This window comes from Salmo salar, chromosome ssa04, assembly GCF_905237065.1.
Source record: "Salmo salar chromosome ssa04, Ssal_v3.1, whole genome shotgun sequence".
Classification (NCBI taxonomy): Eukaryota; Metazoa; Chordata; class Actinopteri; order Salmoniformes; family Salmonidae; genus Salmo; species Salmo salar.
Genome location: NC_059445.1, coordinates 60418135 through 60432032, shown reverse-complemented (window position 1 = coordinate 60432032; position 13898 = coordinate 60418135). Strand labels below are relative to the sequence as shown.

Genomic DNA, 13898 nt, shown 5'->3' with positions numbered 1-13898 from the left:
CAAGAAGTTGGGTGATTAATAAAAACAGGTACGGAGAGATAGGACAACCTTGCCTAATTCCTCTCTTTAACTCAAATCTAGGTGAGGTGACATATTTCAAGTTGATAGAGCTGTTACCATTTGCATAGAGAGTCTTAATAGCCTTACAGAAGAAATCCCCAAAGCCAAGTCTCTCAAGGGAGTGGAAGAGGAACTGATGCTCTACTGTGTCAAATGCTTTATAAAAATCTAAAAATAATATGAAGCTATCCTCGGTTATTAGGTCTGAGTAGTCAAGTATGTCTAATACTAGTCTGACATTGTTAGAAATATGTCTGTTCCTCATGAAGCCAGACTGTGTTTCATCAATGATTGCATCCAGGACTTCTTTCATTCTTTTTGCAAGTAGTGAGGCTAATATCTTATAGTCATTATTAAGAAGACAAATTGTACGCCAGTTATCAATGAGCAGCACTTCTTTTTTAGGCTTAGGTATCAGTGTTATTAACCCCTGACTCATTGTAGGAGGGAGAACATTGTTTTTAATACTCTCTAAAAAGACTTCAAATAGGAAGTCTTCAAATAAGAAGACTTCAAATAAGAATTTGGAAGACTTCAAATAAGAATTTGTAAAATTCTGATGTAATTCCATCAACACCTGGTGATTTATTGTTCTTTAGATGTTTGATAGACTCTATAATCTCTTCAACTTTGATGGGTTCATCACACTGTTTAGATTCTATATCACTGATAGAGTGAACATTATTCAGTGAGTCAAAAAACGTATCTGTGGATTCCTGACAGTACGTAGAGCTATACAATTTTCTGTAAAAATTGCTACAGGTTTTAGCGATAAATTTTTGGTCATCTGTAATAACACCATCAATGTTTAACTTGTGGATAGTGTTATTTCTAGAGTGAAATTTCTCAAGTCTAAAGAAATAGGATGAATTCTGTAAAGGCTTCTTCTGCTTTTGGCCTATATATATTATATATATATTATAGCTATACATTAACTGCCAGGGAGGTAGCTAGCTGGATATCCTGACAGCATGCTGTGCAGCTAACGTTATGTTTGTGCTTTGCCAGTTATTCATAGCTTCACAGTAGCTAGAGTCGTAGAGACTCGAGACTAGTTAGTATTTCAGTCATAAACGGCTAGCTAGCAAGTTAGCATAATACTGGCTACTACAGCGAAATAACGCAAACTAGCTAACGTTAGCTGAGAATTCTCAACTCCACGATAATATAGCGGATTAAACCCAACTATACTATTTACGATGAAGTTGAGTAGCATATAATAGGCCGAATGGATTTCAGCGCCCAAAGAATAGTCTGGAACTAACGTCTACCACGATACGGTTATGTGTAATTGTGCGCTATTCTTTGGGTGCTGAAATAAGTTGTTTATATTTTCATATAAAAAATTTAAATGTGACGTCGGAGCTCCATTTCGCCCACACTAGTCGCCGCTTAACTCATCGTTTAGTTGGATATGATCATAGAGATCCTATTACTTTACTAGAGAAGCTAACTATGTCGTAAACCCTCAAGGTTCCAGAATGTTATGAAATGGCAGCTTGTGGTCAGCGAGAAATCCAAACCAGTCTTCAATGAATGGCAGTAGATGCATTTCATGCTTTTCGGAAAATTAAAGTAAGGCTTGACACTTGATGTTGAAACATTGCTGCGTGGACTTGCTACCATTCAGCCACAAGAGCATTAGTGAGGTTGGGCGATTAGGCCTGGCTCGCAGTTGGAGTTCAAATTCATCCCAAAGGTGTTTGATGGGGTTGAGGTCAGGGCTCTGCAGGCCAGTCAAGTTCTTCCACACCGATCTTGACAAACCATTTCTGTATGAACCTTGCTTTGTGCACAGGGGCATTGTCATGCTGAAATAGGAAAGGGCCCTCCCCAAACTGTTGTCACAAAGTTGGAAGCACAGAATCATCTAGAATATCATTGTAGGACGTATTGTTAAGATTTCCCTTCACTGGAACTAAGAGGCCTAGCCCGAACCATGAAAAACAGCCCTAGACCATTATTCCTCCTTCACCAAACTTTACAGTTGGCACTATGCAGTCGGGCAGGTAGAGTTCTGGCATCTGCCAAACCCAGATTTGTCCGTTGGACTGCCAGATGGTGAAGCGTGATTCATCACTCCAGAGAATGCGTTTCCACTGCTCCAGTTAAATTTTAAATTTTTTGTAGCCTTTATTACAGCAAAGGCTAAATCCAGTAGCATTCGTGAATGCAATTTCCAGAATATAAGTGTTTATTTATTGTTTATGCTAATTACTCAAGGGTGGCTTTGTTTTATTTTAAAAGTAAAATGCTTGGTTGCATTTCAAATCATGAATGACTCGTGTGTGATGACATGAATGATTGATACAGTACTGTAGCTTATGTAAGTATTGAAATACTGGCCTAAGTAAGTTACGGTATTAAGACTAAACAGGATGCACTCTTAGGGCTACAGCTTGATGGGGGTTGTACAAGGCTGCTATACTAAGCCTACTAATGATTTATTATAATAATGATGATCATAACAATAATAGTAATAACATTATAGCATAGCAAAGATTAAAAACAGCCAAAATTGTTTATCTGACTTGTTGTGGTTGTTGCCCACAGAGGCTTGGTGCTCACAGAATCAGAAGGCTATTAAACAAACATTCAAACAGGCAACAGAAGTAGGATCTGTCTTATTTCTGTAGATATATATGGATGATTTATAAAACCAGGCACATTTAACAGTTAGGCTATTGATTATATAATTAATTAAGTTGGTTTCCTCTCCTCACTTTTCTTAGACAATTAAGACAAAGGCTGTTTTCTTGTCTCCTAGCGCCGCTGCTGCCTCCATCGCATTGTTCTCAACGCCAATATATTGGTTAACGTTGCTATTATGCACATAGCAACATGGTCTAGGAAAAGGCCCAATTCAACAGCGCACTGATGTGTTTCAGAACCGCTTACTGTGACTGCTATCCAATGCGGGAGAAAGCGCATCTGTAATAAAATATTATTTTTATTAGTGTTGCACCATTGTTTTTATGTAATGTAACCATATACTATTTCATTAGCACATGTTTTAGAGGGATTGACTGTGACATCCCCATGGCCTCTACAATGGATTAGTCCACTCAGACAATTGCAAATCCTTTTACTGCAAGAAATGCTTAATTCTGCAGTAATTCATATAAAGGCTTTGTGCGAGTTTATAGACCTACAGTCAGTGTTCAGATTTCAGTTTCCATTTAACCCATCTTTAACAGTAGGCTACAGTTCCCTTGCCTATTTGAAGTATGGATGACTGCCAAATTTGTATAGCCCTCACAATCATCACACAACATGCTTCTACACCTGCATTGCTTGCTGTTTGTGGTTTTAGGCGGGTTTCTGTATAGCACTTTGTGACATCAGCTGATGTAAGAATGGCTTTATAAATACATTTGATTTGATTTGACAACATAGCTGGCACTGCTATCATAGTATTTTACCACTTCACCAAATCTTTCCCAAAATGTACTTTTCTGGCCCTCCCTTCTCTTTATTTTAAACTCTCAATTTCTTAGCTTTTCTCTTATGTAATTAAGCTTCTGACATTGTCCTTTTTGCCTTTTCAATAAATCTGCTACAAATTCGCCAAATATTTTTTAACTGTCATTATGGGATATTGTGTAGATGGGTCAGAAAAAATATACATTTAATCAATTTCGAATTCAGGCTGTAACACAAAATGTGGAATCAAGGGGTATGCATACTTTCTGAATGCACTGTACTGGACATGCATTAAAGAATGGACATTTTTACAAGCATCAACTGATACTGACTCGGTGTAGTCAGAGGTACACTCTGCCAAAACTCATCGCCATTGAACTCCATTGAGTATCGTGAAGTTGAGAATTCTCAGCTACTAGCTAGGTAACTACTGTGATTGTGTACCTGGCATTGCCACTGAATATGAATCTGTAAGTGAAATACTCTTACTCAGAATGTTTTTGTTTCTAGAATGACAATCATCAAGGACACAAAAGTCCCTAACGCCTGCCTCTTCACGTTGAATAAAGAGGATCACACAATTGGCATCATCATCAGACAGTGAGTTCAACTATTTAATTTCATTTAGATTTTTTGTGAAATAATATATAATTGTAAAACTCTTCATAACTTAATTTTCTTGTTTTTGCAGACAACTTCTGAAGGACCCCCAGGTGCTCTTTGCTGGCTATAAGGTCCCTCATCCCCTGGAGCACAAGATTGTGATCCGTGTTCAGACTACACCAGACTACAGTCCTCAGGAGGCTTTCACTAATGCCATCACTGACCTCATCAGTGAGCTGTCCTTGTTGGAGGAGAGATTTAGGGTGAGGACATGAGATACCGTCAACACATTTCATAATATCTCTCAATATTGGATTGACATGGGTTTGTCTGTGTATTTCGTGGAACTGTTCTAGTGTAGCGGACTGTCAATATTTAATAACATTATATTTATCGTTCTCTATACTAGAACGGGTTGTGGAAAATGATCATTTTTGCAAAAAATGTATGTAAGCACAATCTACGTTCCATCAATCTTCGCTTGCAATAACTAGCAATATACCTGAAACACTCGTCTTAAATATATATTTTTTTAACTAAGAGATATAATATAAAAACAAAAGTTAAATGACTATATGACAATAGACACAGATAGATTAGCAGAATGTGTAACAAATAAATTCATGATATCTCTTTAAACTTTGTTTCAGTTTTCAGGTTGTTTCATGTTAAGTACAAGCAAGAAGGAATTGAATGAGGATTGGTGCATAATGTTGGGAAAGAGGATGTCACTTTTCATTTGACTAGGATTCTTTAAAAGTACTGTATTTTGGACTAGGTACAGCATGGTCCCTGTATCTAAGTACTGAATGGAGTTTTCATTCTAGACCATGATAACATATTTGCAGGAATGGATGTAATTGTATCGGTCAAATAATCTTATTTTTCTAACACAGAAACATTATAAGGAAACGTGTGATTTAAAATGGAAATTCTGAGCTCATACGGTGGTTTGGTATATTCAAAACAGAAGCACATGTTGTTAAACTCATTCTAATCCAATTCTGTACTGTAGTTCTAACCAGCTGAAAGTTGGCAAGCATGGTTTAAAACTTTATTTCATGGAAATATTTTGCATCATATTCATTGCTGTTAAATGTTTTAGTTTTGCAATGCCCAACATGCTCCATCTTTGGCCCTAAATTGTCTGAGAATAATGGTTTGTTATGTACTGTAAGGTTTGTTTTTGTTTTTAAATAAATCATTATTGAAATATTTCTTCATACCTTTTATATTCTTACAAAGACTCTATTGCAAGCATCAGTGACTACAAAATGAGACACTAATGTGAAAAGAGCAAATAAACATTTTATTTATTCTACTGTTGGGTTTGAATGATTCTACTGTATTTGATGCATTTTGCCTTGTTCAATGCGGAACTTAATGCATTTCATATGTTTTTGCTACGTTCTGTTATGGTGGGACACGTAATCTACTAATGGCGACGGAAATTCACCATGCTAATTGTGGTTGTAAGGGAATTCGAACTTGTTTATTGTGTGAGAGCGTGAATGGAAATGGACTATTATCGGAGAATGGTCAACCGGTAAGTCTGTTAACTGTTAACTAAAAAATAGATAATGTAAATAAGATTCTGTTCGGTTGCTAGACACAGAGCTCTGAAGCAAACGCCGTTAGCCAGTCCCCCCTGTCTGCTCTGACTGAGCACTGTCAACAAATACGTCATATTATAGCTAAACTAGAGTAATAAGTCATATTACGTATTACTGTTTAGCTGTATGATGTGTTTGGAAAGCACTTATTACAGCACTGACTTCATGTGATCCCTTAAACAGATTTGACTTTCTTTAGATACGACACGATTTTATGTACGACCCATTGCTGAGACGAGCAGTGCGCAATTATGGTGGGCAGCAGCTGTCTTTTCCCTTCCCTGGAATCTTTTTATGGAACAACTTCATATCAGAAGAGGAGGAGAGTGAGTTGATAACCGATATGGACCTCAACGCCTGGAGAGAGTCACAGTCTGGTCGACGGAAACAGGTTTGTTGTCATCTTCTAACGTTTGCTGCAAGTTGTTAATAGCAAGATGACGCAATTTTGGCAAGTGAATAGGGGCTGGCAGCATGAGTTGCGGAATCACCTCTGACAATGGCCAGTGTTTCATTCTTCTATCATGGGAGGTACCCATGATAGCAACCATTCACTCCTAACAAGAAAGAATAACCCACTTTTTTGAATGTCTTTACAGGACTTTGGGCCTAAAGTGAACTTCAAAAAACACAAAGTGCGTCTTGGTGGCTTCTGCGGCCTGCCTCCAATCAGCCGTAAACTGGTGCTACGGATGTCCCAGGAGCCGGTCCTAGCCGGGTTTCAACCAGTGGAGCAGTGCAACCTGGATTACCACCCCCAGCGTGGGTCTGCCATTGACCCCCACCTGGATGACAGCTGGCTGTGGGGGGAGCGTCTGGTCACCGTCAACCTGCTCTCAGACACCACTCTCACAATGTCCCTGGAGGAGGGCCTGACAGAACTAGGACAGGGGGAGGTCCGGGTGTCTGTGCACCTTCCCTGCAGATCCCTTGTGGTGGTATACAGCGAAGCACGTCACAGATGGAAACACGCCATCCATAGACATGACATCCATGAGCGCAGGGTGTGCAGTACCTACAGGGAGCTGTCTGCTGAGTTCATGTCTGGGGGAGAGCAGCAAAACATGGGCTCCCAACTGCTGGACATAGCTCTGAGCTTTGAGGGTACACCGATATAGAAAGAATGCAATCATCACTGTTTCAATTTTTTCTATCCTAAGTCCTGCACCACCCACATTACAATGTGACTTGTTGACTGAAAGCAGCCTCTTTGCACTCTATTTTGACATTCTTTGGCTAAGCATTGCACGAATACAGTTGGATTGTTTGATTAATTTTGATTAATTGAACTGTAAATTCACAGTTCTTATAACTATGTTATAACATGATGACACATTGTACTGCATTTCTTGCTAGGAGTGTGTATTTTGTAAAATAAATCAGACCATTGAAATCAATGTATTGTAGTGATTGGCTATTGCATTAGTAGATACTCACACTGCTCTCAGCACAGGTCTGCCGGTTTTGACTATCAGAAGTGACTTTTCGTAACAGGTTAGGAGAATTAAGTTAAGGTTAGGAAAAGAGTTAGCCAAAATTGTCCCTGACATCTAGCTATAACCAGGCCTGCCCTGAGAACCGTCTTGGTTTCCACTAATGCGATTCTGCGCGCATGTTATTAATGTGTGGTTCTCATTGCCCAGTTAGTTTGGGAACGTTATAAAGTGGGCATGCACCCAGTGTTGGGTAGCTAATAGACGACTCACGGCTTATGACATGGACAACGTAATATTCCGTTTCTGCTAGAGTGTCCTATTCACAAGACTTAACTAATATACTTCTGGCCCTTCTTTGGACACTGTGTTAACTACCCTCCAGACGAGCTTCAATGCCATACAACTCTCCTTCCGTGGCCTCCAACTGCTCTTAAATACAAGTAAAACTAAATGCATGCTCTTCAACCGATCGCTGCCTGCACCTGCCCGCCTGTCCAGCATCACTACTCTGGACGGCTCTGACTTAGAATATGTGGACAACTACAAATACCTAGGTGTCTGGTTAGACTGTAAACTCTCCTTCCAGACTCGCATCAAACATCTCCAATCCAAAGTTAAATCTAGAATTGGCTTCCTATTTCGCAACAAAGCATCCTTCACTCATGCTGCCAAACATACCCTCGTAAAACTGACCATCCTACCGATCCTCGACTTCGGCGATGTCATTTACAAAATAGCCTCCAATACCCTACTCAAGAAACTGGATGCAGTCTATCACAGTGCCATCCGTTTTGTCACCAAAGCCCCATATACTACCCACCACTGCGACCTGTACGCTCTCGTTGGCTGGCCCTCGCTTCATACTCGTCGCCAAAACCACCGGCTCCAGGTCATCTACAAGACCCTGCTAGGTAAAGTCCCCCCTTATCTCCGCTCACTGGTCACCATAGCAGCACCCACCTGTAGCACGCGCTCCAGCAGGTATAGCTCTCTGGTCACCCCCAAAGCCAATTCCTCCTTTGGCCGTCTCTCCTTCCAGTTCTCTGCTGCCAATGACTGGAACAAACTACAAAAATCTCTGAAACTGGAAACACTTATCTCTCACTAGCTTTAAGCACCAGCTGTCAGAGCAGCTCACAGATCACTGCACCTGTACATAGCCCATCTATAATTTTGCCCAAACAACTACCGCTTCCCCCAACTGTATTTATTTATTTATTTATTTTGCTCCTTTGCACCCCATTATTTCTACTTTGCACTTTCTTCTACTACAAATCTACCATTGCAGTGTTTTACTTGCTATATTGTATTTACTTTGCCACCATGGCCTTTTTGCCTTTACCTCCCTTATCTCACCTCATTTGCTCACATTGTATATAAACTTATTTTTCTACTGTATTATTGACTGTATGTTTGTTTTACTCCATGTGTAACTCTGTGTTGTTGTATGTTGTCGAACTGCTTTGCTTTATCTTGGCCAGGTCGCAATTGTAAATGAGAACTTGTTCTCAACTTGCCTACCTGGTTAAATAAAGGTGAAATAAATAAAAATAAAATAAATATTGCAAGTTACTGCATTGTATGAGTGTATGTGTTGGCTGTCAAAGGAGGACATTAAACTTGACCATCTAGCTATCTTTGCAGCCCTTACACTAGCCCTTGATCATGACTCTCAGTTCCATTACATTACACATAAATCATTGGACAAAGGCGTCTTCTCCATGGGTGAGTTTTGTTAAGAACCCCGACTTTCAATTTGAACATTAACACGCATCGCTTGCGGTTCAGTTTTGGAAGCAAATTGACCTTCTTTCATATCAGTGAAAAAAAGGCTACATTTGTACACCACTTGATAAGGTTAGGGTTCCCACAAGGTAATATATTCATATTACAGCTCTTGTTTATGGAAACAGATGGAAGATCAGAGGCGACCACCTGTGCTAATTAGCTATTTAGCATGCGCCGAACACCTGTGTGTGTAAAGCGTAACTCGGGAAGTGTAGCAGAAGTGTAGTTCCATCGGATGAGAGGCATCCATAGCTGTGTGGATCTGTGCAAAACTGCTACAGTAAGTGTATTTTTTATTTGAACGATTCTTCATCACGAATGAAAAATGAGGGACATATCTTTTGAAAGCCATATCGCAAGCAATCATTGATGTTTCTAAACGTTAAAACACAGTATCGGGATTGTATTTCACATGAGCCAGCCATGGGCAAAGCTAATGGCTGAAAGCTGTGGTTAGAAGGCTTCTTCGATGAGGTTTAACGGCGGTTGGCATCCATTAAATATTGCCTTACCACCACCTACTAGACTGGAGTACAACTCCCTTATACTTTGCTTGAAACATTTTTTAAACAAATACCATACCATCTAACACTACACTCACCCTACTCCACTATTGAAATCTATTTAGTCCTACCTCAGGCCAACAACCTGAAAGGATGGGATACCACCACTTAACACACCCTTTCACTCTTCTGATGTCAAGTCTCGCACACCCAAATACCTCTCTGCAGCTGCCACCACAACCTACATTTTCTATGACTTACGTTCCTTCCCTTTAGTACAGTTGATAACCTTTGCTATAAATGCTAAAAATCCAATCTTACTGAAACATATATCACTTGTTGGCCTATCCCTATTGCTGTTTTGGTTAGTGATTATTGTCTTATTTCACTGTAGAGCCTCCAGCCCTGCTCAATATGCCTTAGCTAGCCCTTTTGTTCCACCCCCCAGACATGCGGTGAACTCACCTGGCTTAAATGGTGCCTCTCGAGACAAAACCTCTCTCATCTTCACTCAATGCCTAGGTTTACATCCACTGTACTCACATCCTACCATACCCTAGTCTGTACATTATGCCTTGAATCTATTCTTCCGCGCCCAGAAATCTGCTCCTTTTACTCTCTGTTCCGAACGCACTTGATAACCAGTTCTTATAGGCTTTAGCCATACCCTTATCCTACTCCTCCTTTGTCCCTCTGGTGATGTAGAGGTTAACCCAGGCCCCGCAGCCCCCAGCACTACTCCCATTCCCCAGGCGCTCTCATTTGTTGACCTCTGTAACCGTAAAAGCCTTGGTTTCATGCATATTAACATTAGAAGCCTCCTCCTGAATTTTGTTTTATTCACTACTTTAGCACACTCCGCCAACCTGAATGTCCTAGCCGTGCCTAAATCCTGGCTTAGGAAGGCCACCAAAAAATGTCCATCCCTAACTATAACATTTTCTGACAAGATAGAACTGCCAAAGGGGGCGTAGTTGCAATCTACTGCAGAGATAGCCTGCAGAGTTCTGTCATACTATCCAGGTTTGTGCCCAAACAATTCTAGCTTCGACTTTTAAAAATCCACCTTTCCAGAACTAAGTCTCTCACTGTTGCCGCTTGTTATAGACCCCATTCAGCCCCCAGCTGTGCCCTGGACACCATATGTGAATTAATTGCCCCACATCTATCTTCAGAGTTCGTACTGTTAGTTGACCTAAACTGGGACATGCTTAACACCCCGGCCGTCCTACAATCTAAGCTAGATGCCCTCAATTTCACACAAATTATCTAGGAACCTACCAGGTACAACCCTAAATCCGTAACCATGGGCACCCTCTTAGATATCATCCTGACCAACTTGCCCTCTAAATACACCTCTGCTGTCTTCAACCAGGATCTCAGCGATCACTGCCTCATTGCCTGCGTGCAAATTGTGTCTGCGGTCAAACGACCACCCCTCAACACTGTCAAACGCTCCCTAAAACACTTCAGCGAGCAGGCCTTTCTAATCGACCTGGCCCAGGTATCCTGGAAGGATATTGACCTCATCCCGTCAGTAGAGGATGCCTGGTTGCTCTTTAAAAGGGCTTTCCTCACTATCTTAAGTAAGCATGCCCCATTCAAAAAATGTAGAACTAAGAACAGATATAGCCCTTGGTTCACCCCACACTTGACTGGCCTTGACCAGCACAAAAACATCCTGTGGCGTACTGCATTAGCATCGAATAGCCCCCGCGATATGCAACTTTTCAGGGAAGTCAGGAACCAATATACTCAGTCAGTTAGGAAAGCTAAGGCTAGCTTTTTCAAACAGAAATGTGCATCCTGTAGCACTAATTCCAAAACGTTTTGGGACACTGTAAAGTCCATGGAGAATAAGAGCACCTCCTCCCAGCTGCCCACTGCACTGAGGATAGGAAACACTGTCACCACCAATAAATCTACGATAATCGATAATTTCAATAAGAATTTTTCTACGGCTGGCCATGCTTTCCACCCGGCTACCCCTACCCCGGCTAACATCTCAGCACCCCCTGCAGCAACTTGCCCAAGCCCCCCCTCCCCGCTTCTCCTTCACCCAAATCCAGACAGCTGATGTTCTAAAAGAGCTGCAAAATCTGTATCCCTACAAATCAGCTGGGCTAGACAATCTGGGCCCTCAGTTTCTAAAATTATCTGGCAAAATTGTTGCAACACCTATTACTAGACTATTCAACCTCTCTTTTGTATCGTCTGAGATCCCCAAAGATTGGAAAAGCTGCCGTGGTCATCCCCCTTTTCAACGGGGGAGACACTCTAGACCCAAACTGTTATAGACCTATATCCATCCTGCCCTGCCTTTCTAAAATCTTTGAACGGCAAGTTAACAAACAGATCACCGACCATTTCGAATCCCACCTTACCTTCTCCACTATGCAGTCTGGTTTCCAAGCTGGTCATGGGTGCACCTCAGCTACGCTCAAGGTCCTAATCGATAAAAGACAGTGCTGTGTAGCCGTCTTCATCGACCTGGCCAAGGCTTTTGACTCTGTCAATCACCGCATTGTTATCGACAGACTCAACAGCCTTGGTTTCTCAAATGACTGCCTCACCTGATTCACCAACTACTTCTCAGACAGAGTTCAGTGTGTCAAATCGGAGGGCCTGTTGTCCGGACCTCTGGCAGTCTCTATGGGGGTGCCACAGGGTTTAATTCTCGGGCCGACTCTTTTCTCTGTATATATCAATGATGTCGCTCTTTCTGCTGGTGATTCTCTGATCCAGCTCTACGCAGACGACACCATTCTGTATACATCTGGCCCTTCTTTGGACACTGTGCTAACAAACCTTCAAACAAGCTTCAATGCCATACAACACTCATTCCGTGGCCTCCAACTGCTTTTACTTGCTAGTAAAACGAAATGCATGCTCTTCAACCAATTGCTGCCCGCAACCTGCCCACAACCTGCCTGCCTGACTAGCATCACTACTCTGGACGGTTCTGACTTAGAATATGTGGACAACTACAAATACCTAGGTGTCAGGTTAGACTGTAAACTCTGATTCCAGACTCACATTAAGCATCTCCAATTCAAAATGAAATCTAGATTCGGCTTCCTATTTCGCAACAAAACCTCCTTCACTCATGCTGACAAACATACTCTCGTAAAACTGACTATCCTACCGATCCTTGACTTCGGCGATGTCATTTACAAAATAGCCTCCAACACTTTACTCAGCAAACTGGATGCAGTCTATCACAGTGCCATCCATTTTGTCACCAAAGCCCCATATGCTACCCACCACTGCGACCTGTATGCTCTCGTTGGCTGGCCCTCACTACATATTCGTCGCCAAACCCACTGACTCCAGGTCATCTATCAGCTCACTGGTCACCATAGCAACACCCACCCGTAGCACACGCTCCAGCAGGTATATTTCACTGGTCATCCCCAAAGCCAACACTTCCTTTGGCCGCCTTTCCTTCCAGTTCTCTGCTGCCAGTGACTGGAACGAATTGCAAAAATCACTGAAGCTGGAGTCTTATATTTCCCTCTCTAACTTTTAGCATCGGCTGTCAGAGCAGCTTACCGATCAATGTACCTGTACACAGTACACCCAACTACCTCATCCCCATCTTGTTACTTATCCTCTTGCTCTTTTGCACCCCATTATCTCTATTTGCACATCATCATCTGCACGCCTATCACTCCAGTGTTAATGCTAAATTGTAATTATTTCGCCTCTATGGCCTATTTATTGCCTTACCTCCCTACTCTTCACATTTGCACACACTGTACATAGATTTTTTTCTATTCTGTTATTGACTGTACATTTGTTTATGTGTAACTCTGTGTTGTTGTTTTTGTCGCACTGCTTTGCTTTATCTTGGCCAGGTCGCAGTTGTAAATGAGAACTTGTTCTCAATTGGCCTACCTGGTTAAATAAAGGTGAAATAATTTTTTCCCCCATCTACTGGTATAGATCTACTACTCACACCACTCCTTTCAGGATCCCTCCCCCTTGTCCCATCTTCCTCTACTTTCTTCACTGCCTCAGCATATCTGTTAAAGGTCCCCAAAGCACACACATCCCTGGGTCGCTCGTCTTTTCAGTTCGCTGAAGCTAGTGACTGGAACGAGCTGCAACAAACACTCAAACAGGACAGTTTTATCTCAATCTCTTTATTCAAAAACTCAATCATGGACACTCTTTCTGACAGTTGTGGCTGCATTGCGTGATGTATTGTTGTCTCTACCTTCTTGCCCTTTGTGCTGTTGTCTGTGCCCAATAATGCTTGTACCATGTTTTGCGCTGCTACCATTTTGTGCTGCTGCCATGTTATGTTGTTACCATACTGTGTTGTCATGTGTTGCTGCCATGCTATGTTGTTGTCTTAGGTCTCTCAGACCCTGCAGGAGGCCCTTTGGTAGGCCGTCATTGTAAATAAGAATTTGTTCTTAACTGACTTGCCCAGTTAAATAAAGGTTAAATAAATAAAAAGAATAACA

At 41.5% G+C, this 13898-nt stretch overlaps 2 protein-coding genes across 3 annotated transcripts; both read left to right on the top strand.

Annotated features, from left to right (window-relative positions):
• The first annotated feature begins 3994 nt into the window (after positions 1 to 3994).
• Positions 3995 to 4361, top strand: polr2j (RNA polymerase II subunit J). Its single transcript, XM_014197096.2, has 2 exons — positions 3995 to 4083; positions 4175 to 4361. Exons 1-2 carry the CDS (start codon positions 3995 to 3997, stop codon positions 4359 to 4361), a joined length of 276 nt encoding a protein of 91 aa, XP_014052571.2.
• A 1127-nt stretch (positions 4362 to 5488) lies between these two features.
• Positions 5489 to 7096, top strand: alkbh4 (alkB homolog 4, lysine demthylase). Of its 2 annotated transcripts, none has more exons than XM_014197076.1 (3): positions 5489 to 5632; positions 5899 to 6090; positions 6299 to 7096. In XM_014197076.1, the coding sequence occupies exons 1-3, from the start codon at positions 5525 to 5527 to the stop codon at positions 6815 to 6817; spliced, it is 819 nt and encodes a 272-aa protein (XP_014052551.1). In that variant the 5' UTR covers positions 5489 to 5524; the 3' UTR covers positions 6818 to 7096. The 2 variants fall into 2 exon arrangements, with proteins under 2 accessions (XP_014052551.1, NP_001134079.1); NM_001140607.2 differs by having other exon boundaries at positions 5502 to 5632; positions 5883 to 6090; positions 6299 to 7092.
• The last annotated feature ends 6802 nt before the right edge of the window (positions 7097 to 13898 follow it).